Source organism: Sebastes fasciatus, chromosome 5 (genome assembly GCF_043250625.1).
Source record: "Sebastes fasciatus isolate fSebFas1 chromosome 5, fSebFas1.pri, whole genome shotgun sequence".
NCBI classification, from domain to species: Eukaryota; Metazoa; Chordata; class Actinopteri; order Perciformes; family Sebastidae; genus Sebastes; species Sebastes fasciatus.
In genome coordinates this window covers 31416175-31442910 of record NC_133799.1, presented here as the reverse complement: position 1 = coordinate 31442910, position 26736 = coordinate 31416175, and the positions used below count along the sequence as shown (strand labels likewise).

The 26736-nt window shown below is 41.3% G+C and overlaps 3 protein-coding genes across 7 annotated transcripts in view; 2 read left to right on the top strand and 1 right to left on the bottom strand.

Moving 5' to 3' along the window:
* The window catches only part of btbd8 (BTB domain containing 8), a 36392-nt gene extending 23570 nt beyond the window's left edge, over nt 1–12822 (top strand). For all 4 annotated transcript variants that reach the window (XM_074636466.1, XM_074636470.1, XM_074636469.1 and 1 more), the window contains exons 14-19: nt 341–402; nt 1905–2439; nt 3049–3136; nt 6714–6826; nt 6912–8816; nt 11884–12822. In XM_074636466.1, coding sequence (XP_074492567.1) covers nt 341–402; nt 1905–2439; nt 3049–3136; nt 6714–6826; nt 6912–8816; nt 11884–12383 — 3203 coding nt within the window. In that variant the 3' untranslated portion in view covers nt 12384–12822. The remainder of the gene's footprint in view (nt 1–340; nt 403–1904; nt 2440–3048; nt 3137–6713; nt 6827–6911; nt 8817–11883) is intronic.
* Nucleotides 12823–13756: 934 nt separating this feature from the next.
* c5h1orf146 (chromosome 5 C1orf146 homolog) lies at nt 13757–21186 on the top strand. Of its 2 annotated transcripts, none has more exons than XM_074636465.1 (5): nt 13757–14058; nt 14766–14859; nt 15162–15333; nt 16154–16232; nt 20964–21186. In XM_074636465.1, the coding sequence occupies exons 1-5, from the start codon at nt 13993–13995 to the stop codon at nt 20973–20975; spliced, it is 423 nt and encodes a 140-aa protein (XP_074492566.1). In that variant the 5' UTR covers nt 13757–13992; the 3' UTR covers nt 20976–21186. The 2 variants fall into 2 exon arrangements, with proteins under 2 accessions (XP_074492566.1, XP_074492565.1); XM_074636464.1 differs by lacking the exon at nt 20964–21186 and adding an exon at nt 16345–18280 and having other exon boundaries at nt 13761–14058.
* On the bottom strand, nt 16494–26092 carry LOC141768304 (glomulin-like). Its single transcript, XM_074636463.1, has 18 exons — nt 25818–26092; nt 25366–25491; nt 23539–23649; nt 23354–23462; nt 21620–21869; nt 21239–21329; nt 20972–21138; nt 20804–20857; nt 20681–20711; nt 20481–20570; nt 19414–19455; nt 19236–19309; nt 18746–18830; nt 18479–18588; nt 17308–17371; nt 17097–17232; nt 16920–17014; nt 16494–16834 (listed from the first exon to the last, which is right to left on the bottom strand). Exons 1-18 carry the CDS (start codon nt 25860–25862, stop codon nt 16739–16741), a joined length of 1776 nt encoding a protein of 591 aa, XP_074492564.1. The 5' UTR covers nt 25863–26092; the 3' UTR covers nt 16494–16738.
* Between the last annotated feature and the right edge of the window lie 644 nt (nt 26093–26736).

Sequence of the window (26736 nt, the reverse complement as noted above, 5' to 3'; positions counted from 1 at the left end):
TTTGATTAAATAAAATAAATCATGAATTATTCTTGTATTAAGTTGAGAAATGGCTGTGCTTTGTTTGGAATGGTCCTTGTCTGACTGATCAATCCATTGATTTAATGTTTGTTTCCTGATGGTCAGAGAGTAAACACAGGGTGGGGATGTGAGAATTTGTGAATGAAAAGAATAGCTCCTCTAGCTCACATAAAAAGAAAAGGACCTAGTAGGCAGCATGATGAGGAAAGAAATGGTGCAGCCCTTTTCATGTGTGTTATTCTTGGATTTGAATAGTCTGTTTTGCATACTAACTGGATATCTAATGCTCTTCGGCCTTTCTTTTATCTTTTTTTAACAGATGCTATTGATAAAGGGGACAATCGAAGACTTGGCAAAAAGCCTGTATTCACTAGCTCACAGGTAATATTACCATCCAACCATGCATTAACATTTATTCTTTTATTCAAAGTGTTATTTTTTGATCCAGAAACAAAAAAGGGTTTTATTTGTAAATCGGACTTTGACTTAGCTTGATGATGTGAACTTATGAGGCTGTTTTAGCTGTGTAATCTCTGACAGTGATTACAGTTCATGGTCATCTGATGCCATATGTCATAAATGCCCCACCCTCACAGCAACGGGATACAGTATAAAAGTAGCAGCAGGGCCTCTCTAAACAGATATATAGCTAAGATAAGCCCGGCTGAGGTGATCCAGAGAGGGATTGCCAACATGTTAGGCATGAGTGGTTAAGAGCAGTGGAGCTCATACAGATCTCTAAGGGAAGTGGTTTGATGAACAAGAACTTTGCTGCTGATTCTCTGAACCTGCAAGACAAAAATTCACTGATGTAATTGTTCCACTGACACTAGAAGACAATTATGAGTTCCCAGTTTTTATTTTTTTAGTTAATTTGCAAAAGTTAAAAAAATGACTAGGGCTGTCAAAGTTAATGCGATAATAACGCGTCAACGCAAATTCATTTTAACGCCACTAATTTCTTTAACGCATTAACGCAACTTGTGATTTTATGATTGTAGTATCATATGAAACTAGAAAACCTAAGGAATCCAACGGTACCAACCATTTTATACTAGCTTGTAGAGAAGGAGGGTAAATAACGCTCCAAACTTATGCTACATTTTGGTGAGGAAAAACTGGCATGGCCATTTTCAAAGGGGTCCCTTGAACTCTGACCTCAAGATATGTAAATGGGTTCTATGGGTACCCACGAGTCTCCCCCTTACAGACATGCCCACTTTATGATAATCACATGCAGTTTGGGGCAAGTCATAGTCAAGTCAGCACACTGACACACTGACAGCTGTTGTTGCCTGTTGGGCTGCAGTTTGCCATGTTATGATTTGAGCATATTTTGTATACTAAATGCAGTACCTGTGAGGGTTTCTGGACAATATTTGTCATTGTTTTGTGTTGTTAATATATTTCCACTAATAAATATACACATACATTTGCATAAAGCAAGAATATTTGCCCACTCCCATGTTGATAAGAGTATTTAATGCTTGACAAATCTCCCTTTAAGGTACATTTTGAACAGATAAAAAATAATTTGAGATTAAAATACAATTAAATATTTTAAATGCTTGACAGCCCTAAATATGACATAAAGTAGAAAGACAGAGGCACCGTTTGTTCCCATTAACTTCTGCAAAAAATCTGAAAGTGAGAAATCAACTGTTAGACAAGTCGAGAAAAAACACAACAGGATATATGATTAGCACAGACCTCAATATACTGTGTGAGGATGTTCAGGTGATGTCAGTCAGTATTTTTTCTAGTCGTATGCTCCAGTGGTTCAGTGCTCCACTAATGTTATTCAGTTTCATATGACCACGCTATGCTGATTAATCCTGTCTCACAGTTACGTGACTAGTGTGGTTATTTTTTTTCCCCTGCAGTCGAGGGCTGTAAAATGCCCTTCATCTGCACCTGAGAGTCCTCCTGTGCTCAGGACCCAGAGGGCGTCCGAAAACACCACTCCTTCCTCCCGTAGTGCTGCATCAGCCATGAAGTCTGATGGACTGGGGACAGCTAACAAAGCGGGAGACGGTCCCACATCTAAGGCGAAGAATGCAAAGAAGCCAGGAGACCGGAGCGTAGCAACGAAAGCAAAGGCGGCATCAGCTGGCACGCCAGTTGTCAACGGCACAGGAGCGGCGGGGGCCAGGCGGGATGTAGCCAGCGCCAATGGCCCCAGAAGCTCTCATGGTGCGAGGGAGCAAGAAAAGAAGCCCAACCCAGGTGCACGGCCTAAAACATCTCCACCGAGCTGCACGTCTACGAGCCAGACGAAGGCTCAAAAGAGCTCAACAGGAAAGTCTGACAGCGCTGCTGGCACCACCCATGCTCAGCCCAGCGCTTCATCCACATCAGGCAGCGCCTCGCCAGAGAACGGTGCCAGCAGCCCTCGCAACAACACCCACTCCGTCCCAGGTTTACTCTCTTTATTGACTCCTTTACATTTCATCATTGCAACTGACACCAATTACAATGTAGGACATCGCCGTATCCGAGCTGAAGTGTCGGCAAGTCGGCTCCAGGTGTAATACTGTAGCTGGAATACGAAAGGACCTGCAGACTAATTAGTATGATGTATGTTGCGTCATGGCCAAGAGGGCTTTTTGGAAGACAAGGGCAGTGTCGTGTGAATGTTGATTTATCAGGAAACAAAGCGCACACGGCTGTCCTTGGCAGCCTGCTGGTATCAGTGTAGAGGCTCTCAGCAGAACAGCAGAGGTCAAAGCTTATACAGCTGTCCCACAGGAGGGTGGGAAGGGGTGGGGGGGGGGGGTTGACTGATCACTTTGAGCTTTGATATTAGTGTTTTATGGCTAAAGTGGGACTCAGCTTCCTGTCCTGCCGGTATAAGTACAGCATGTGTCTCTGTACCCCACCCTGAAAGTGAGATGTGATTATTTGGTTTATTCGTGAGTAAATCGAGGGTTGTATGTATCGGTACTCTTGGTTGATTAATCTCAAAGCTATCTGCCCTGACATACTTCTATTAACAGTTGTGCATGTGGTTCATTTTCTGTGTTTTAGGTGCCAAGCCCAAACACCAGGCTAAGGCGGTGAACAAATCCCCGCTGTCAAAAGCTCCTCAGAAATCAGATACAACGAAGATCGGCAGGTGAGCGTTACCCCTATAACTTGCTTATTAGTGGGCTTTCTCATCGCTCCTTGTGTATTCAGTGAAATGCTGGGTGCCATCTTGGAAGGGGCAAGGGGCTATATTTCTGGGTTTCTGGTATAGCCAGTGGATATCCGGGACAAGAGACTTCCTTTTCCATGCGCTGCTCATTGTTTACAGTCCGATTAGCAACTTGAGACTGGATTTGGAGTTGAGAGACGACGTGTACGACCGGATTGTTTCACAAGTAGCCAGTTAAATTTGAACCACTAAAAAGCTAAGTCATCGTCAGACGATAGCCGGAGGATTCCCAGATTGCATTTCAGCCGATGCGTTCCGCCTCTTTTGCTCTCCACACGGACTGTTTACCTGCATTCAACCAAAGCCTGCTTGAACGTGATTTGTCAATATTACTTAGACTACAAAGGAAACTAGAATGCCTCCGATGCCAAAATCTTTGGCACAAGCCAACATTAATTAAAGAGCATTATACAACTGTAAATAAACAATACTCAGGAAATAACTTGAGATATTTCTCATTTCTGAGACAGATAAACTCCGTTTTACCACTCTGACTGCATAGCATTCCACAAGAATCTATATGTATATGTCAGTTCTACACAGCCCAAAGTACCAAGGGGCAGTGGAAAAGGCTGTGTTAAAGAGTAACTTCAATATTTTTCAACCTGGACCCTATTTTCCTGTGTTTTTGTGACTAATGGGGACAACAATTTCTGAAATTGGTCCAATATTGAGGGAGAACGCTGCCACCAGCTTCGAAACAAGCGGCAAGGGCAGGTGAGCAGCGTCAATGTAACGTTACATTCACTAAAAGTGCTTGTTTCTGCCACTGACAGACTCAGATTGATATTATAAGTGTCTGACAACATTATGGAAAGGACTCTACAAGGAAAATAAAATGTTTTTCTTACCTTTCGCTTAATCCAGTCTGTTATTGTGTGCAAGTCTGTATACTGTGGCTCAAATAAATACAGGCAGCCATCGAATTCAAAGACCTCATCCACATTGTGGAAATCAGCTAAATATTCAGCCATGACATTGAAAATCTGTTAGATAACACTAAGCTCCAACACAACAAACTCTGCCTGGCTGCCACTCACGTTTCCCCCATGGATGTATTCCACGTTTCTACCGTTGTCTTCCGGCAACACGTCACCTCACCAGATTTCACAACGAGACTTCTCCTTAAGCGACCTTTTTCCATAATGTTGTCAGACATTTATAATAACAATCAGAGCTTGTCATGGCAAAGACAAGCACTTTTATTGGACGGAAATGACGGTGACAGCTTGCCCCAATAGGATTACATTGCAGCTGGTGAGCAGCTGCCGGTGAGCAGCTGCCGTTAACAGTGCTCTCCCTCAATACTAGACCAATTTCAGAAATTGTTGTCCCCATTAGGCAGTTAGACACAAAAACATGGGAAAAATCAGAAAAATACACAAGTTGTGGCAAAATGTTGCCCATAATAACGTATAATAAGGTTGGATAAGGGGCCAGGAACTTGGACTTATAACTTGCAAAATACAGAAGATATATATCGGAAGGACAAAAAAGTTTGAGTTACCCAAAGAGAGATCATGAGAATCCAAATGCTGAAGTATAGCTGATATACATTTCTGTTATCCGGACAGATTGTCAAAAACATCTTACTCTTGTCCATAACACAGTCACCTACACTGACATTGGCAAATCGGTTAAAACATTAGAACAAGAGAAAATGAATTGAACTTTCTATATTTACTGTTTGTATTACACTGCAGCCTATACGGCTGAATTTGAGTTTAGTCTGAACAAGTCTGAGTGCCATGCATCCTCACTGCAGTTTGAACATGGCCAGGCCAAGTTGCAATATGAGCTCAATGCCGATATACCCAACTCCATTAGCCTAAAGTATTCAGAGCCTAGGAAGCAAAACAAACATACTTTAGGCTACATGTTCAGTAATGTAAAAGATGATGAGTGTTGCAGCACAGTTATCACCTGGTTGTTTTTTTAGGCCACACGTGGCTGTCAGGAGGTGAAAAGCAGCTGTGTAGCGTTTTCTGACAATCCTCTTATCTGTCTTTCAAAGATGTTAAAAATAGCCATTTTACAGTCTGCATCATCCAAACTCCATCTGTCCTGGGAGCTCATCAATATTTAACAGCCTCCCTGGAAGGCAACCGTGGAAGTTAGCCAGTAAATAGCTGTGAGCCTAAAAACACATATTTTGATAGCATCTTTGGATTGCTGTCGTTTGTAAAGGAACAGATGGTACAGGTAACCGTTCATCTATGTAGTATCCAGAGGTGGGACCAAGTCGTTGTTTTGCAAGTCCCAAGTCAAGACTGACAAGTTCCAGGTCAAGTCCCAAGTTAAGACTGACAAGTTCCAAGTCACCCTAAGTCTCCCACAGTCCAAAGGCATGCATGTTAGGTTAATTGTTGACTCTAAATTGCCCGTAGGTGTGAATATGAGCGTGAATGGTTGTCTGTCTCTATGTGTCAGCCCTGTGATAGACTGGCGACCCGTCCAGGGTGTATATCCCACGTTCGCCAAATGTCAGCTGGGATCGGCTACAGCCCCCCGCGACCCTGAATAGGATAAGCGGTTACAGATAATGGATGGATCATTTTTTCCAACTGGCGCTCAGTGATGTAACGTTGAATGCAACTTGACTGGATGCTGTCATTGGTTAAAAAAAAGTGGATCTGGGGATTTAAGCGTTGACTTGCTGGGAATGAACAGTGTTAACGTCAGTTGATTCAGGAAATAAAGGGAAATGAATTGATTTGTGCGTGGCACGCTTTTTTAATGACATACTCTTAATCTTTGGGCTTGGGAAGTTATCAAGTATTTTCAATTCAAAAGGCTCGAGTCCAAGTGATGGTGGTGTTAAAGTCCAAGTCGAGTTGCAAGTCTTTTTTGATTTTGTTAAATTGAGTCTAAAGTCATCAAATTTGTGCACACCTCTGGTATTATCCACATTTAATTTTACTGGAGTTGTGTGACGTTAGCTGTATACTCTCAGAATGAAGAGGCTCTGGGAGAGAAGTTAACATTGAACTCTCCTCTAACCTCAATTCAGGTAGCAAGACTAATCATTTGTACATTATTTATTTTTTAAAACCTAACCTGTGATATTATCAACTACCATTACAATCGAATGTAGATTGTATAAAAACTGTACTGAATAAACTCACTAAGATGTCAGATCATGAAAATCCATCAACCTTGGACACACAGCAAATCTCAAACTGTAAAACTGTGCTCTCTGTTCTCTTACTCCTACAGTTAGGTTTTGTTAATAACCAGGGTTGAACATCCTTCACAAGGACACAAGTAACAACTTGAAATTCTTTGCTTTGATAATCCTCTCATGTCTCAGAGGCTTGTCCTTGACAAAATGGGAGAAAAAAAAACACTTTGCTGCCCCCCTCTGGTGTTTAATTTACTTTCCCTGCGATTCTTTCATGAATATTTGTTAATGATGATGTGAACCAGAGGTATTAATTATTTGGGTAAAAACATCTGTGGTCACTTTGTTGTTTTTTTACGTTTCAACCAATCACAGCCCCACCAATAAGTCAAGTGGCAAAGTCAAGACTGGTGCAGCAGAGAAAGCGTCTACTGGAGTGACGGCAGCAAAAGCAGACACCAAGGGAAGAGGCACACCAGACCACCATGGTGAGATGTTCACAGTCTGCTTGATTCAAATGTCTGTCAATGCTCTGTAGCGATGTATTAATACCCTGTTCTGTCTTTGGGGTAGTCTCCAAGCATGGATCATCCATGAAAAAGCTAGCTTCCCCCAGGAAGGAAGACAGCAAGGACGGCTTGAAATCCTCAGCACCGGACAAAGCAGGCAGTGAAGCTCATAAAAAGAAGATCACAAAACCCGCCTCGGCGTCTGGAGCCTCGGCTAAATCGAGTGCTAAAACACCAAAAGCCTCTTCGGCCTCCTCCAAGCAATCTTCAGCAGCGGCTGCCAAGTCTGGACCGAAGCCGAAAAGTACTACTGAATTATCGATGGAGAAAGCTTCTCCAAAAGCTGGAGGAACTTCCAAAACCTCAGCTGCCTCCAGGAAATCGGGAACTAAAGGAAAAGAGGCAGCAAATGGTAAAAATTCAGACTGTCAAACTGAGCTCGCTCCGCCTGAAAACACTGGTGATGTTGCAGAGGTAGCGCTCTCTGACCAGCCTGCAGCACGCAGTACACAGCCAACGAGCCAGAGCGGAGGGGATTCATCCAGCCTTCAACTAGAATCGAGCCCTAAGCGGAGTCTCCGGAAGACTGAAATACAGCCAGAAAACACTAACAGTGCGCCAGCAGCTAACAAACGCCCCCATGTCAAATCTGCTAACGGAGACACTTGCAAACAGACTGAAGGGAGTAAAGCAAAACATTCTCCAAGCAGCGTCATCCGCGGAGGGCAAGCTCACGAGGTCAGCTCCCCGAATTCTCCGAGAGACGCTGAACGCCCCGCAGACACCCCCTGCAGCATGGGAAGCACCGACACTAACTTAGAGGACTCCTGGAGCGGCATCCACCATCAGGTCAGCCCGGAGTCCGAGACCGGCAGCACGCACACCACCTCCTCCGACGACATCAAGCCCCGCTCGGAGGACTACGACGCGGGAGGCTCGCAAGACGACGACTGCTCCAACGACAGAGGCGTCTCCAAGTGCGGCACCATGCGCTGTCACGACTTCTTGGGTCGCAGCAGCAGCGACACGAGCACCCCGGAGGAGTTAAAGATGTACGAAGGCGGGGCGGGGTTGAGAGTGGAGGTGCGGGTGCGCGGACGAGAGGCGGAGACCACCAGTGAGGAGGAAGGAGCGAGACAGCGTCCTCGTTCCTGGTTGCACAGAGATGAGGTTCATGTAGAGGAGGAGCACTCAGAGGTGGAGGCCACCGTGACTGTAAAAAGCGTGCCCGACCACCAGCTCTTCTCCTCCTCTGAGGAGGAGGAAGAGGAAGACGAAGATGAAGAAGCGACGGAAGATGAGAGATCTGAAGTTGAGGTGATTCCAGGTCAGGCCCCGCCGCCGCCAACTGACCCCTCGCCACACTTTCAGGGCATTGTCAACCTAGCTTTTGACGACGACGGCGTGGACCAGGAGAACGACCAGCCCGACTACCAGTCGTCTTCCAACTTCCGTCGCTCCGTGTTGCTCTCTGTCGACGAGTGTGAGGAGTTGGCCTCAGAAGAGGGCGGCGCCCAGACTCCACCTCAACAGCCCGATGACGCTGCGACTCCCTGTGACGTTTTTGAGTGTGACTCTACAGCTCCTCAGTCCAACTGCGCCCCTACCGGTGACCAACAGAACCACCTGCCGGGCCATCTTGAAAGTGAAAGCATGGAGCACAAAAAACACGACAAGGAGGAGCAGGAAGAAGAATCCTCCATATTCCTCACAGAGATCCAGGAGCCCGTGCAGGAGGAGAGTAACGGAGTGAAGTCCAGTGGTCCTCTCCTGGATGCCGACAATAGAGACCTCCCTCCCCAGGAGCGCCCGTGCCACCTGGATCTGCGGCACACAGAACAATACAACGGAGGGCTGCGCAAAAATCACACCAATCCCTCAGAAAGCAAGAAAGCCGATTTACATCTAGACTTAAATGAGCCTCAGCTGACAGGGGACTCTCCTGTACATGTTGCACAATCTCCAGCAGGTAATGTATGATCTACGGACCCTTCCTAGACCCCAAAGCCATCTCTTATCCCCAAACTCCATCAGTGAAGGTTTAGTTTATCCCTGCAAGATCCATCCTCCTCTGCTCTGATTCCTAGACCTTACCTACATCCAACCTATCCCTCTTTCAAAAAAAAAAAGGATATAGTGTAGAAACTAATTAAATATACAAGTTCAAATTCAAATGAAATCATCATATTTCCATAGCTAAAAGCTTCCTCTCATTTCAACCCATTGATTGTGTAGCTGTTGTAAATTTGAATTTGCAACTTCAATATCCTTTTAGAGATGGGAGATTGGTCTCATTTTACCAAATAACCCAAACTGTACATTTGAAAACAACTGAACTACCTTCAGTCAGAGGCGTTTAGGCTTTGGTAACTCAGTTTACACAAAAAGAAGGGGAAAGCAGTTTACATTTCACTAAGACTGATCATAGAATTGTATCTGTCAAAAAGAATCTGCCTTGTGACAAGGCCTGTGACATAGTTATACCAATGCACTTTGATGTACATAAAAATAAGATTTTGGATTATTTTTGTCATTTCTTTTATGCAGTGGAACAGTCTTTGGCCCTTTTTTCAAGCCATAGATAATTTGACATAGTTGAAGGTGCTTTAAATATAATGTTAACATCAATGTATCATTGCCAAATTAATAGGCCCTTTTCACAGCGGCCATTTTGACATGTCATAGCAGGGTTAACACAGGTGTAATTAATAACATTTAATTATGGCCCTGTTCCATTTAGGCTCTGGTATAGACCCCTTTTCTGTTAGTAAACAGGTTGATGTATTTCTGTGGAAGGAGCATAGGTGGAGGCAGAATAATTCTCTGAACGCGTTCGCTAACGCTAGCTAGCAAGTTTTGTTGGCTTGTTTTTTAACAATGGCTGAAGAAAAAAAAAAAATTCTGAATATGTACAGTCGCTCACTCTCAGGGACCACAAGAGTGTTAGTGTTAAAACAGACTTTTCAAAAAGAGAGTCTGGCAAAGGCAAAGCAAATCAGAGATGGAGAGAAAATGTTGCTAACAGTTTAGCTACAGCTAACCGCAGCCAAAGGCTCACGGCTGCGGCTACGGTTAGCTGAAGGCTAAACTACTAGCAACATTTTCTCTCCATCGCGCTAATAGTTTAGCCTTCTGTGTGAGCGGTGAGCTCACCGCTGCGACGCAGCAGCCGTGACGGCTAATTATGGTTAACAGAACGTTTTCACTCCATATCTGAAGCTCTTCACCGATACTGTAGCTCGTTAGAGCCTCACAGTTTGCCGTCCCGAATGTATGCAATATCAATTGTGGCACCCAACAACACAGCAAGATGACATTTTCCTCCAGCTAACACCGTGTTGAATTATGACGTCGGATGTAAAAGGGTCTGTTGTGCATGTTGGCTCACTAGAATGTCTGTGACACACAAATTGGAATGGGGCCGTAATTAATTTGATCAGTTCCACCTGTGTTTACGCTGCTATGACATGTCAAAATGGCTGCTGTGAAAAGGGCCTATAGTGGTTTGTTGGTAAAATTACTATTGCCGTGACCATCGTTGAGGTACTTTAATGTCAAGCTTGTGTTTCTTAAAAATTTAGACTACATTTCCCATAAACCCCATCGTTTAGAAGATGTTGCTACGAGCCTTGCTTTTTCTTTTTGCTTTATTGTAAAGCACCACTGTGTTTGGCTTCTCATTCATTAACCATTGCCATTTTGAGAAACACAAACTTCTGGCTCCTCTTCAAACAAATCTGAACTGTGTGGTACACAATGTCAGTGGCTTCTCAGCGATGATCTTTTTGTTTACAGTAAACATACCAGCATCTCAAAATGATTTTTCAAAGATGTTTTGATGTTAAACTGCTATATGTAGCACCTTTTTAAAATTGTGTTCAGGTAAATTACAAGCAAGTAATGATTTTTGGGGAATTTCTGTTGAGTGACTGCCTGACATCAAGGTAGAGTACAAAATAGATGACACTAAACTGCCACTGCTTCTCAGAAAAGTGTGTTATACTGGGGAATTTTCCCTTGCATCTCCTTGCTGTTTATTTTTATTTCTATTCGAGAATGTACCTGTTCCTGAGTTTTGTTTGATTTTATTTGTTTTTATTTTTTGCACTGCACACATGCATGCTACATTAAAATTAATTTGTCATTCCCCTCTACCATCAATCATTTTTGTGTATGTTTTTTTTTTAATCCATTACCTTTTGTCATACCCAGTAGACTTATGTCTAGATACATAGGCATCTACTTTTAAAGAAGACTGTGTTTTGTTGTCAGTAGGCTTGTGTAGTGTCAGTAGCCTCCTCTGTAAAGTCTGTGGTGTCTCTCTAGAGCAGCTGTCATGGTCCTGCCATGTCTCTCTTTTTTCACTCTCATATTCAGAAAAAGAAACCCTGCTGCACCATTACCGAGGGTCTATCCCGACGCAAACATGTAAATTATTTTGTGATCAATCACTTCATCTTTTGCCTTTTTGGAAATTGTTAAAAATAGAAAACACAAAGAATGTCAAAAGAAACTTGGTGGTGTGCCATAAATCTTTTGTGCTACTAAGTAAAGCACTGTTTGCTTGCATTTTAGTTTTTTTGTGACAGTATTTAAGTCTGGTTATTAGGTCTGCCCGTTCAAAGACCTGCACGTAAATCTCAAAACATATCACTGTTAATTACTGACACATGTAAAGTTCACTGGTGCTGGCAATGCATGGCTTACTTTGTTTGAACAGGTGGATAAAGAGATGCATTTAGATTAGCGTTCCTCTGTGCGTTACCTTTAAGGCAACTGTATAACCTTGACATCCATATGTGAAGTGTATTTTGAACTAATGAATTTAAAATTGACTGTCAAAGTTCCATACTGTGCTTTCCTCACCTAACTTCACTATGGAATATCCTTTAAAGGACACAGTTGCATTAAGGGTAAACGTTCAGTAATCAGTGTTTTATTGTAATAGGCAGTGACTATAGTCTCTGAAATGAAAAAAAACAACTGTGGAGGAGTGAATCAGTTTGTCATTTTGCAGTATTGTCAATTGTTTTTAGGGGACAATGGTTGTGACAGATTGGATCAAACCTGCAAACATGACCACCGACCATCCAAAGCCCTCTCTCCCATTTACGAGATGGATGTGGGAGAAGCCTTCGAGCACTGCTCGGACAAGGACAGGAATGTTAAACTGAAGGCAGAGGAAGAAAAGCAGAGAGTGGACGATGACAAAAGCAACGAGTTTGCGGAGCGGGACTGGAGCCTGCTCAGACAGCTCCTCTCGGACCACGAGTCCAACCTGGGCGTCATAAACCCCGTGCCTGAGGAGCTCAACCTGGCCCAGTACCTTATCAAGCAGACACTGTCCCTGTCACGGGACTGCCTGGACTCGCAGGCCTTCCTGTCCCCAGAGAAGGAGACTTTCAAACGCTGGGCGGAGCTCATCTCGCCCATGGAGGACTCCTCCACCAGCATCACAGTAACCAGCTTCTCCCCAGAAGATGCTGCGTCTCCGCAGGGGGAGTGGACCATCGTGGAACTGGAAACACATCACTGACTATACAGAGGAGAGAGCCTGCCGGACAGTTGACACCTCTGTGAACGTCTTTACATCAACTTTGTCTTAATTTATTATAATTTATGATCATATTCCATCTCTCTCTTTTTGACATGTCTTTTTTTTCTGGACTCTGCAGAACTCTGGACTTTGCAGCAGCTTTAATTTGCATTCCCCATTATGCCCTCAGTGGACCGTTTCTCGACACAAATGGGCTGTTATGCATGCTGATATTTTTGTATGTCTGACTGTTTAATTGATGTTGCTTCAAAGCTCTAGAAAAGAATAGAGTAAGAAAAAAAAGAATTTCTTTCTCATGACAGTCTTCTGATAATATGGTTGACTGAAGTTTCTTAAAGAAAAAATAATATTGGCCTACTGGCTTGCATTTAGTGTCATATTGAAAATAAAGGTTTGTGTTTCTTGAAAAAATGAAAAATGTTCCTCGTGTGCACTGATTTGGGTTCAGTTATTTAGTTTGACAATTTTATCTGGCTGCACAGGTGTAATTAATAACATTAATGAACATCCACTCACTGGTTTGGCTTGATGAGACAGGTGTGGAGGCTTTAAATGTCATTATTTACACCTGTGATTATCCTGCTGTGATGCATTCAAATACAGTGTAAAAGGTCAGATATTTCATCATACAAAAACACAGCTGCTGTAAATTAGCATAACTCGTACACTTCTGTCCACAACTAAACAACTATATTAATCAAAGAAATACAAAAAATATAAGGTGCATTCCAGGCTTTTACCATTGGTTTTGTTATTTCTATCCACGAAAACGTTAGAGAAGCCATAAAGTGTTAGATAGATAACACCGCAGCGCCCTCACGTGGCTAACTGTTACCATGACAACGCTGACCTCCGTGCTGCGTTCAAGGTCCAGAGCACGGAGGCTGCTGTTTCGAGCGAATTAGTGATGGGAATTCCGGCTCTTTTTAGTGAGCCAGATCATTTGGCTCAGCTCACCAAAGAAGAGCCGGCTCTTTCGGCTCCCAAACGGCTCTTCGTTTTTACCACTTCTGCATTTTATAATTCAGCCAAATTTAGCGCAGTTTTGACCTATGATTAGTATGTGTGCACATATATCACTTACATTATTCAATATAATTATACTAAACCTTATAATTTCACATGCTGCTTTGTTTCCGACTGTCACTCATCTTGTCTACTATTCGCGCACCGCACTCCTCTCTCTCTTTCTCTCCTCCTCTCCCTCCTGCTCTGTACCTGTAGACTGTCAGCACGTCGCGCACCTCCGCCCCTCCCTGCTTGATGGTATGATCCTTGTCTGTCATCACCTGACTGGTTGTACGGATGTCATTAACACAACATTTAGTCACAGTCAATGCATGGAGTGCCCGTGATGCGTAGAAGGTCGTCCTATCATTCTGCCTTGAATTTATATATAAAAAATAAAAAAAAGTCTCTCCTCTCGGATGGGAGCCGGCTCTTATCGTTCACTTAAAAGAGCCAGCTCAAAGAACCGACTCGTTCGTGACGACACATCAGTAGAGTGAATGCACCAAGATAACTATTTTTCAGGTTTCTTTATAAGAACTGCTCTAATAATAATTTACCTTTCAGCCAGCAGTAAGTAATGGCAACATACAAAGAAACGACCCCTCAGTGGAAAACAACAATTATAGTCAGCACATCACTCCAGGTAAGTTATGGTTTAACTCTTTAATTGGTTTCAGTTGTCTGGTAACGTTAAATAAATAAATATGGGTTTGCTAACTTAGCTAGCTGTCTAATTTACCTAATTGTTATCTAGCTTAACGCAATACCACCAAAACAAAACCTCAAATGTGTGTTAAGGTTAATAACAGTTGGTGGAATATTACTCATTTTCAACTCTGTGTGTCTTTTAACCAAATTTAGAAGCTATGTTTATTTCTTCTTCTTTGGTGTTAATTGGCAAACCAGCTTAGAGGTGCGTTACCGCCACCTACTGGACAACTGGAGTGGAGCAGTAGATTGGCAGGAAGAAAAAAAAAAAGTATAATAATAAAATAAATAATAATAACAATAATAATAATAATTAAATTCTCTCCATTATTCCTGTTGCCCTTAAGTAATTAATTAGAAGATTGTGTACTTTCTTAGATGTCTGTCTTAGCAGATTGTAATATGTCCATCATCTACTCCTGATAACAATTCCCTTCTTTCTTTGTCATACATGTTGCAGTCTATAAGAACAGTTTACGGTGTATTACAGTGCGTGCATAGTCCAGTTGGATGCTTGCCTATTCTCTGGAGTGTTTGGTTTAATCCTGTATGTCCTATTTTCAGACGGGTAATGACCATCTCTTCTCTTGGGCTCCCGCTCCGTAGCTATGTTTATTTAATTATCTCTATTTGTTGTACCAGAACCACGACACTAACAGGATGCTCAGTGCTCAGCAGCACCGGATCAGATCTTCAGACAGCGTTGAGTCAGGAGCCTTTATTTTCCCTCTGTCAGGTAAACCTGCTGTAATTTGTGCTGTTAGATAACCCCATTATATTCAATATACCACCAACCCCATAGAACCCTCTCCAACACACTTGCTTACATTTTTAAACCCAGTATACAACATTAACGTTGCACTAACACAGTAGTTACTGTGATACACTGCTATTGGATCCTTATCCAGACCACACATATTCTTTATAATCTGTAAAATTAATGTTGTGGCCAAAGATTCACAGTATACAAGTAATGTGATTTTGTGTTTAGGTGAATATGTATGACAGTTTTAACTTGTGTTATTTACTTGCCTATAGGTACTGCATTTCTGTTGGTTGACCCCCAAGACCTCCTGGAGCCTTTTGAGGAATCTGGACTCATTGAGAGGATAAAGACTTTTGTGCAAGTCCACCGGAACAGCTTTCTACTATTATTTGCCCCCTTTAATGGGAAAAAGGAATTGGAAATCTTGTCGGTGATTCAACACAGGTAGATAAATGGCTGTTATGTCTTTAGTTGTTAACCAGGGTCAGGTGTTCAGGTTCGCCCCTTGATTTGCTTGACTGACCTAATCTAACCAGGATTCTGGTTACATAGACCGGGGGTTCTCAAACGTTTTGGGGCCAGGGAGCCCTTATAAATGAGAACATTTTCCAAGGACCCCCTCATAATCATAACAGCGATTAAGCATATGCTTACTACCATTTGTACTCTTAGATGCTTAACGATATGTATTCTAAAACTTTTCACCCCAAATACTTCAGACCTGTTTCATAGTGATACACAGAAACACATTTCAATTTGAATCATGTTATGATAAAATGAGATAATCGTTTATTAGTCCCACAGCGGGGAAATTTGCAATGTTATTGAATGTTAATACCACTTATATACCTTTTGAACAGCGGGTAATTTTATTCACATTGCATTTGGACTCATCTTGGCAGCATTTCTGGCCTACATTTCAAGTAATTGATCTTAAAAGCTTTCAGGAAATGAACAGTAGCAAGACTGACATAGTCTTAATAATACATCCAGATATTTAAACAGTTTAAAGCTGACTTTCAGTAAGGGGCTTCAACTTAAAAATAATTAACTTATTGGTGTGCGTCACCATTATATCAGAGTTTGTATTGGACCAAAGCTAATGTGAGTGGGAGTAATGGACACAATATGTTTTGTTTTATTGGTGCAAATGGTCCCCATCTGTAGATATGCACTTTTTAATGATACAGCACATTTTATCATTTATAGCCAATTATTTTGCGGACCCCCTAAGATTTATATTATTTGTCTTTTTCTCTTTCAGATTCTTTGGCAGCAACCTCAGGATCCTGCCTGTGCGAAACAACGCAGAGATCGTCAAAGGGATGTTGACCATTGCCAAGGTAAAGATAGAGGCAGTGCACAAGAGTTATTTGGTAATTCTGGATGATAAATTAGACATGCTGTTGTTCCCTTGTGATAATCTGAAGTTAGCCAAGTCTCATTTGTCCGCAGGCCACCAGTAAGCCCCATGTAGACAGCATCCGCGACCGGATGTCTCTGGCTCGGGCTCACATCATTGAAAGCAGTCCTGTGTGGGAGATGCTAAGAGACGTTCTATAAAGCTCAGCATATGATCCAGCATTTTTTTTCCACACGCTTAACACTTGTGTTGTTTTATTTGATGCTAACCAGAACAAGCCTTACTTGGTGAATGTACAAAAGCAAATTTAAAAGATGTATTTCAATATATTAGCACAGTTTGTTCTATTGTTTTTTTTAAAAATTTTTACAATAGCTTTTGTTTAGAAAAAAAATATTCAATGCATGTTTTTTGTATTGGTCAAACAGAGCAAGTCAAATAAAACAGTGTTAATAAAAATAACCCCTCAATTTAGTTTGGGTTTAGTTAGGTTTGGATCTTCAGCTTCTCCTCTGTGATCTCTTCGATGCGGAATATAAGACTCTCCATCAGGTCAAATGTCACCAAAGCGCTCTGCAACACCTGTGACACATGAGACTAGTCAGCTTGCTGGTCCCACAGAGGCTAAAATCAAAATGATAATGAATAGGAAAGAAAGTGCCTGTACCTGATGCTGCTCCTCTGGGGACATATTGGACACTTTCTCACGTTTCACTGTTATTCTTTTGACTAATCTGGTGGATCTGGCGGCCTCTCTGGCTTCTGGGGAGGAAAATAGAAACAGAGTTCACGGTACCGCCATCTGTTCAAGGTTATTTCAATGTCATTAGCAGTTAATGCCTACCTTTTGCTTTTAGCTTTTGATCCTGCTTGAGCGCCTTCAGTTCAGCGGAATAATGTCCTCTTGATATGCTGATACACACACGCAGCATTTTGAGGTATTGGTCTTTGATCCTGCACAGCTCTTCCCACACATAGGTCTGAAGATAGGAGGAGTAGAGCATCAGCTGTGTGCATTAACCAGGATGGCAGTGAAAGTATTGACTTAGACTTACAGTGCTCCTCAGGTCTTTGTCTCTGATGAGGAGGTAGCGGAGAAGATTCAGACTCTCCATTATCCTGGATAAACAAAGACAGGGTGTCGCTTAAAGGCTCAGTCTGGATCAAGTGTCTCAGTTCTCACAAGTACAGACCTTTTGACTTTAAATCTATGTTGGAAAGCCGAATTGCGAGAAGGTTGAGATTGGTTTGCAAGTAGCCACAGAGGTGTGTAACTTAATTGCATCTGAAGTTGATCTGGTCACATCGATTTTTTACATCTGTACATTAATTAAATAATTATCTATCTAGCTATCTATCTAGCTATCTAGCTAGCAGTTACTTGACATGATACATAATAAACAAAACAAACAACTTAACCAAAAAAAAAGGATGAAATAGTCATAATTGTAGTAATAACATGTTAAATAAAAAAAGATATTAATAGTAAATGTTTTTGAAAAAAATAATTAAATAATTAGGTGGTAATAATAAAGAAGTAATTAAGAATATTTGTTTGTTGTGTATGTGTTTGTATGTACAATGATTTATGTTAAACGGGTAGGTGAGTAATATTAATGAATGGGGCCTAACATCTGAAGTGAAATTAATCTATTTGGTTGTTTTTTAATTGCTATTTGTCTGTCTGTTGAAATTTACTTGGATAGTATAAGGTGCCATTGGGATGTTGGGAGGTTATTTCTGTCTTTCTAGTTTAGTAATATTGTTATTTTAGCAATTGTTTTGAGTCCCATTGTGTGAGGTGAACTCTGTAGAATTGTGTATTGAATAAATTGCAGTTTGGAGCTATGGGTCATTGAGATAGAGCTTCAGCTTAATTTTAGTTGTAGATTATGTTTTCCTTCTTTTTTTTTCACGTAGGCCAAAACATACTGGAGATATATATGTAGAGCTTGTATCTCTTATATACCCGTATGTGTAGGTTGTGACTTGACCAAATAAAGACCCCTATGTGTAGGTTTTGAAAAACTTCTGATTTGGGTATCTGTGTCTCAGATAGCCAGACTGCATCACCTCCAGTCTGGCAAAAAGTTGTGGCATGTTTTCACAATAGTAAATCTATGTTATCTGTAGTTAACGGATTATCGCTATTGTAGACTTAAAAGTAAAAAAAAGGAGCAGGCCTGTCTGTATGTTAAACCATTGGTTAAACCACCAACCACTCACCTGTCCATGCTGTTGAGCAAATCTGTCTCGGCGCCTTGTGGAAAACAGAACACCAGTCCCAACAACGAGAGAAACTCCTCCCCCAGGAACCATTTATTGGCGTTACCCGGCTGGAGGAGAATTAACACAGATTAAACAACTTCAAATAAAATCACCAGATCAAACACCACCTAAGTAATCAAGACTAAGGTCAAATACAGAGGCAGGATCTTCTAAATTCTTATAAAACATGGTAACATGACGTAAGTAAGTCTTCTTTTATCTCACCTCCATTGAAAATTCCACTTGCTTCCTGATGTTCTTTACTATGTAACTCTCTACTCCTGCGTGGTTGCTGGTTTTTAACATGCACCTGCAACAGAAAATAGGACTTTTGTTAATAGACTTCAGACCAATATAAGATAAGATGTAAGAATACAGCAAAGAAAAATAGAACATAAATTGAAATATAGTTAAATCTCTGTATTATGTGCAACAGTTTAACTCTGGAGCACATTAACTGTGATGTATTGTTAAAAGTAAAGTCTGGATTAGGGCGCAATCGAGTGGAAAGCAACAGCTGTAGTTTAAACTCGGAAGAATGTTTTCAAGATACGATATGAAAATCTACCAAAAATGTGAGTATTCAGTATTACTAGATAACCTACAAATATAAATATATGGTAGATATTAAATACATTTGACAGTGGACCAAGTGCCATCGACACACATGAACGTTTGGTTTGGTATTTTCTTCCTTCTCTGATGATTCTCTCACCTGAAGAACTTGTGCTTTGCTTCAGCATCTAATTTTTTGATGAAGAGCTGTAAAACCTGAAGTCCCGATTCTCTCTGGGGAAGCAATGATCACACAGAAAAGAACAACAGATTGGTGTGTTTCACAGTAGCACAGATGTAGAATACATTCCTCTCATCAAGCATAATTGTATACTCACCAAATGCTGCATTGGGCAGTCAGTAAGAACTTGTCGCAGGTTCTGTGAATTTCAGCAAACCACAAGTCACTGATTGGTCAAAAATACTAATATAGTTGATTAATTTGAATCGGCTACATCTGTACATCAGCATGCCGGCTGGCCCACAGTGCTAACTGATATTTTAGAACAATTTTTGTTGTAGTAGAAATGTATTGCTTTACATTTTATTATAAATATTATATTTTTAAAATGTTAAAGGTCCAGTGTGTAGCATTTCGGGGGACCTATTAGCAGAAATGGAATATAGTATTGATAACCGTGTTCATGTAAGGGATAATATACAGCGAGCTGGTCATTGTTAAATAAACCCTGACAGGGCAATGCGGCACCCTGATGCGGAGAGGAGTGGTGCCACATCGCCCTGTCTTGCATCGCCCTGAAGGGGCGCAACACTACTACTTACTTAAGAAATCAATAATTTGAAAAAAACGGTCCGCCAGAGTCCGACATCAGAACTGCGCCCATAGCAACAGTCTGCTATAAAGAAATAACAGACCGTAGAATGCTGTGATTGACCAATGAGAATCGAGTCGTGTAATAATCACGTGAAACTAAGAATCGTTGTGTTTTTGTTAGCTTAGAATGAGCCCTTCATATCTACATTGGGAGCGGGTCCTCCTCACGGAGCTGCAGAGTGCAAAACCGTGGTACCACCAGCCGCCATCTGACTTCCGTTGCTCCTAAAGTAGAGTTATTATGGAAAGGATGGCCTCTGAGCGAGGAGAACAGCATTACCACGGATTTGCACTCGTCGGCTCATGTGACCGCAGTCTCGGAAAGGGAGGAGTGAGCGGTGGAGTGCTCAGTTGCAATCTGCAATCACACCACTAGATGCCGCCAAATCCTACACACTGTACCTACATATCTAATCCCACAACCGATCTATGGTTTAAATATGATCAACCAGTTTAAGTCAGAAGTCTCCCTGCCAGACCTCCGCAGATAAACTGCTCATTTTGTGATATGTGACTGTAAAATTCTTAAAGCAGCTTTTAAAACCGATGCTGATGGCATGCTTGTCTCACCTGTGGTACACTGTAGAAGCTCTTCAGTTCCAGTAGACTCACTGGGAGGCTGTTGTCCTGCACACTCTCCAAGCTTTTTGCATACAGCGCCTGAGTAAAATAAATAATTATGCCCAAGAAAGATTACCTTAGCTTTCTGCTTTCATACTTTTGTCTGATCACATCTCCAAGACTTGCTCTGTACATTGATGTGGCCTTACCAGTCCTTTGAGCAAGTGTGATTCCTTTTTGCTGTCAAAGAAACAAGATTACAAATTACAGTAAGAAATCAATCATTTTACAAGGAGAACTTATATTCAGTTGATATTGTACTGACAGCATACCTACTGAGTAGTTGATTGATGTATTCCATGTTGCACTGAAGAACAAATACAGGACTGGAACAGCAGGAAAAAGTACAATGTAAATTATTTGTCACAGGGCAGTAAAAAATGAGCTCCGTCTCCTCTGTGTTTCAGTCTGACCACATTTATTGTTTTTCAGTATTTCACCTGAATACTGCCGGGAAGCTGTCGATGGTGATGAGCTGGACAAACAGCAGATAAGCCAGACAAGCTCTCGACTCCTTGGACTGACTGATGTCCGTCTGGGTGCTTTTCCTCAGAGGGCTGAAGAACAGGAGCTCTGGCAGAGACTCTTGGATTGCAGGTAGCGTGACCTAGTGATGCACAGTGACATTGTTTAAGTAACGATTGAAACACCATCCTTTGTTCGACTGCTTTTCCATTGATAGAAAAGTAAGAAAAACTCGCTCTTACCATTATCTCCGTTGCAAAGAGCCACATTGAGGATTTTCTGTCTCGGTTCAGATGAGCCTCGAGCAAGGGCTCCCTCAAGCTCCTCATGCAGCTGCAGATAATCATAACCAAGACTATTACAATTTGTCATTAGTGCTTCTACTCCACGATTCTTATTTCAACCTCATACTAACATGAAAAGTGATATCCAGGTTTTTTTTAGCTTTACTACAGCTAGAAGAAAAACAAAAAAAAAAACTGCACTAAAATGTAAAATTGAACAGAGATTGACACATACATGAATAATGATAAAGTACATAGGCAAAACTACTACTACTAAGTGAAAAATCTAAAATAATAATTGAATAACTTCTCAGCCAAACATAGAGACAAAAAACCTACAACTTGAGAAGCTCAGTTCTCAGCTCCTCATCCTCAGAAGTGGAAGCGTAGTTCCCATTTCTCCTCTTCACCTCCTCTATGAACGGCTTCATGAACACAGCCAAGGCGCTGTAGCAGCGACACAGACCGTGCTCATCAGCCTCCTCCTGCTGCCGGGTGTAAGGCACAGGCAGCCGGGACAGCTGCTTCTGCAGGGCGGTCAGAGCCAAGCCCACACAGGCTGCCTTTCTGTCATCCAGCTGAAGCAGCACTGTTCGAGACATGAGGTTGTTGTTAGCATTAATGTACAGCAGGGGGAGCCAAACCCCATGTTTTGAAACAGCTTGATTACCAGTAAACCATCCATGAATACATCTAAAGGTAGCAAGACTCAGTTACCAGTTTATTAGCTACAAACTAAGTCCAAACTAATGCAGTCTAATACAACAGTCCTGCAATAAGTCTTTCTCTTCATGAAGGTTATAATGTCAAGATTTGTTGAAAGGTGTTGATTCAACAGTTTGTGCTGCTGTTCAATTGTATTACATTATACTGACAGGTGTCTCTATTATTCTGTCCACCCCATTTATATCATCGAGGGTAATAGAAACACATCTCCTCTACCTGATAAACTGGCAACTGAGAACTACAACTACCACGCATCCATTGAGCTGCATGATTGATAATGTTCCCAGACTGATTTGTTGCGCATATTTTGTACAAAGGTGGCACACGTTAAACAGCAATATCAAGGAATAAATCGTTTTTGTAAAGGGAATATTAGTATTAAGGGTTAAAGCACTTGCATTATGTATTATACGAGCTGCTATAGGCCTTCATATAATGCATCATGTCTCTTTGTCTACAGGAAATAAAAGTGTGACACTTTTTGCCTGAATGTCCTAAGGGGTTCTCAAAGTGGGGGTCGTGGCACTCTGCCAGGAGGTCCGCAAAATAATTTGCAATACATTATAAAATTGTGCTGTATCATTAAAAAGTACATATCTACGAATTGGGACCATTCACAGAAATCAAACAAGAACATTGTGTCCATTACTCCCACCAACATTAGCTTGGCTTATTAGCTAGCTAGCTGTTGAGCATGGAGAAATAGTTGAGTGAGTCCACATCGTCAAGCAACGCTAAGCCCAAACTAACTAAATTGAGAAAATATGACAACCGTTATATCGAGTTTGGCTTTATTGAGAACAGCGATGGGTGACCAAAATGCAGCATGTGTCTTCAGGTGCGACCGAAGCCATGAAGCCGGTCAATCTAAAGCGACAGCTGATTACAAAGCACCCCGGAAGGGTAAAACAAAGTGATATTAACATGATTCACATTGAAATGTTTCTGTTTAACACTATCAAACGGGTCTGAAGTATTTAGGTTGAAAAGTTGTAGAATACAAATAGTTCCAATGTCATCTAAGAATACAAATGGTAGTAAGCATTATGTTTAATCGGTGTTATGATTATGAGGGGGTCCCTGGCCCCAAAACGTTTGAGAACCCCTACTTTACACATCATGGACACTATGAGCCAATGTAATATTTGGCCTTATCAATTATTATTATTATTATTGGCATAATGTCTATTATTAGGACACCATAAAGCATTATACAGGCTTATCAACTCTTTTCATACCTTATGCAAGAGTTACAGTTGTCATAGAAAGTGTTACTGTGGTGCTTTATTTCTCTGCGGGTTGAGGGTGTGTGAGTAGGTAATGGCATCGCATCAAGAGTCGTGTTACCTGTTTGAAGATGTGGAACGAGGACTAAGACGGTCTCAGAAATGTCCTCAGCATCAATGTCTTCAATGAGTTCAAGCAAGCAATGCAGGAGTTCATCTGGGCTGCAAGTCTAGACAACAGAACAGACATTAAACCTAATGTATAGGAAGCATGTATCGTTGTATAGATGAATTGTTCGTACCTACCCTGGTCAGATGTGTGATGGCAGCCTGGCAGTGGTCAAGGCTCTTCTCTTTTTTAACTACTTCTTTTACAAGAGGTGCCATGAGAACACAACCCATAGACTTCACACTGCCCTAAGAGCAAAAGAAAACAATCATTATTACCTATGTGCGTAATCATGGGTAACACTTTAATTTTCCAATAATTTCCAAAAAGTTGCCTGGAAGGAATTATGTAATTTTGGTACGAAGGAAAATACGAATGTCGTTAACAGAAAAACTCAATTTAAACCAAAGTAAACATTCATTCATCACACATTTATTATTGGAAACTTAATTATTTATATTTATTAAATTGAACTGAACTGGGGTGCTCTGACTGAAAGGCTATAGGTTACACAAATAATTAATTCGAAGTAGGGCTGGCAATCGATTTAGAATATTTAATGGCGATTAATCACATGATTGTCCATAGTAATTGTGATTAATCGCAAATTAATCACACATTTTTTATCTGTTCAAAATGTATCTTAAAGGGAGATTTTTCAAGTGTTTAATACTTTTATCAACATGGGAGTGGGCAAATATTTTTGCTTTATGCAAATGTATGTATACATTTATTATTGGAAATTAATTAACAACACAAAACAATGACAAATATTGTCCAGAAACCCTCACAGGTACTGCATTAAGCATAAAAAATATGCTCAAATCATAACATGGCAAACTGCAGCCCAACAGGCAACAACAGCTGTCAGTGTGTCAGTGTGCTGACTTGACTATGACTTGCCCCAAACTGCATGTGATTATCATAAAGTGGGCATGCCTGTAAAGGGGAGACTCGTGGGTACCCATAAAACCCATTTTCATTCACATATCTTGAGGTCAGAGGTCAAGGGACCCCTTTGAAAATGGCCATGACAGTTTTTCCTCACCAAAATGCCAAAGTTTGGAGCGTTATTTAGTCTCCTTTGTGACACGCTAGTATGACATGGGGGGTATCAATGGATTCTTTAGGTTTTCTAGTTTAATATGATGCTATCACTCTAGCTTTAATACTGAGACCGCTATAACTTAAAATCACAAGTTGCATCAATGTGTATAAGAAATTAGTGGCATTAAAACAAATTTGTGTTAATGCGTTATTATCGCGTTAACTTTGAAAGCCCGATTTTGGCATTTATCAATTAGAAATGTACCAACTGAACACTGTCTAGTTTAATCTCTACATTTTAAGAGGCTCCAATGGAAAGAAAAGTTAGAGCCACAGATATCATGGACATATAGTTTTTATTAGACGCTCTGGCTTTATAAAGTATCTGCCTCTATGACCAACTTTTATTCTCTATGTCCATGTTCAAAGCCAGGGATTTTTATCCATTCTGATAATCAATCATTTGAACCCCTTGAGGAAAGAGGAAGGAGTACGAAATGACGCACGCTTCTGTAAGTAACGCTACACACGACTGCGTGAAGCGTGGAGAGATGGGACAACCAAGGGCACTTAGAGGAGTGCCGTATCGAGGAGGGTTACCAGTGGAGCGAGAAATCTGACTGAATATCTGCTTGTTTCCTCCTCCACACCTCCAGGTCAAGAGGCCAGCAGGCACAGAGTGGCGGCTGCATGTTAATGTTTAGCATAGCTTTGTGCTGTAGAAGGGAAGTAGCTGCTGCTGCTGTTCGCTTCAGTAGCTGTTGTTGCTCAGGAGGCTGCAGTGTGACCGTGTGTGTGCTTTTAGGGCTGTGTGACAGATTAACACTGTCACTGTCACTTCATATGTGTAAGGGGGGACTACTACTAGTCAGGATAGAGTGAATCTGTCAGTTGTGTTGGTGGCGGAGGAGAAATACCTGGTTTTTCTCATCCTGGAGGAATTTCAGTAGTTGTTCACCGTCACCGTCGGTGAGACAGGCAGATCCCAAGTTCTTGAACTGTTGGTAGTCCTCTGGCTTCAGATGGTCTTCTGGAGTATTTTGCTAAATACAAGATGGAGGCAGTTATCAGATGTCAGCTTAAATCCTCAGTATAAACTATAAGAAACAAATAATTAATTAAGTAGATTATAAACCTGACATCTTTTTTTATTTTGTGAGTAAATACGGAGGATGGCATGACATACAATGCAGCCTGCCAGCAACTAATGTGTCAAAGTGGGTTTGTTATTTGATCGATATCTTAAATGTCCACACAACATTTCCCCTCTCTTGAAGGTCACACTCCACGGTTTGATTATAATAGGTGATAATGAAGTATGATTGCCTCAGCTAAATTGTATTACAGCGATACAATACTGTTGACTTACCCATCTCTGGATTATGTCATTCACCTGATCTTCATTCATCATCATCAGCAGCGTCTCCTCTCAACCCCTCGCAGGCAATCCTATTATCAATATGTCTTTATTCAACGCTCCACAATAGACGCTGTGGCAGCTAGAAGATCCAGTGTCAGCACCAGTATCAAAATAACCAAATGTGTATAGCTCTCCTGGTGTCTCGAGGGAGAGAGAGAGAGAGATTCAGTCTGTGAGGAACCCCAACGTAAACCTCTTATCTCTCCTTTGTGCTTGACATGTAATAGGATTAAACCAGAGCGCGTCTGTGTGGTCACAGAAAACATGGAAGTGTCTGGAAGGATCCAGTTGAGTAATACTTTCAGTTCTGTTAAAATAAATAGTGCAAGAGATGGTCACGCTATGGAAGGAGCCTAAATATATTACACCAGAGACCGCTCTGTGAATAGCTTTGTAATCCACTGAAAGCCCTCTGAACGTGTTTGTGCTTATCTAGCATGCTCTGCTACCCACTAACACATTCACTCTTTGAACTATTTGCCTAATTTCCTGCGCTGTAGGTGGGGACATGCCACTAAACAGCCTGTGATCAAAATAGCAATTTTTCTTTAACATCTGAGACAATGGTTATCATTTTGCTGAAAGCCCATTTTGTGAACCATTCACGGGGAAGCCGCTGGCATGCATCTTACCCTACAATAAGTTTGTCTTTGCCTTCAAGGAAAATACTAACTTTCTTTTAAAATAATGTTTTAGCACAAATGCATTACTGCTAACCAGTCTTCAGAGCATGCGTAGATGTTAGGCCTGGGCAATATGGCCAAAATCTTCTATCACGATATCGGTCATTTCATATCTAGATAACAATATATATCATGATATAGCATGTTTTCTGGTAATTCAATAAATAAATAGCCTATATGGAATA

Excerpts from the sequence above, each read along its gene's own strand:
- c5h1orf146 (XM_074636464.1), top strand. The coding sequence starts at position 13,993 with ATGGCAACATACAAAGAAACGACCCCTCAGTGGAAAACAACAATTATA. Across the intron at positions 14,860-15,161 it reads CTTTATTTTCCCTCTGTCAG|GTACTGCATTTCTGTTGGTT; the intron begins GTAAACCTGCTG and ends ACTTGCCTATAG. Across the intron at positions 15,334-16,153 it reads TTGTCGGTGATTCAACACAG|ATTCTTTGGCAGCAACCTCA; the intron begins GTAGATAAATGG and ends TTTCTCTTTCAG.
- LOC141768304 (XM_074636463.1), bottom strand. The coding sequence starts at position 25,862 with ATGATGATGAATGAAGATCAGGTGAATGACATAATCCAGAGATGG. Across the intron at positions 21,870-23,353 it reads CGTTCCACATCTTCAAACAG|TGCTGCTTCAGCTGGATGAC; the intron begins GTAACACGACTC and ends TGTCTCGAACAG. Across the intron at positions 16,835-16,919 it reads CCCCAGAGGAGCAGCATCAG|GTGTTGCAGAGCGCTTTGGT; the intron begins GTACAGGCACTT and ends CATGTGTCACAG.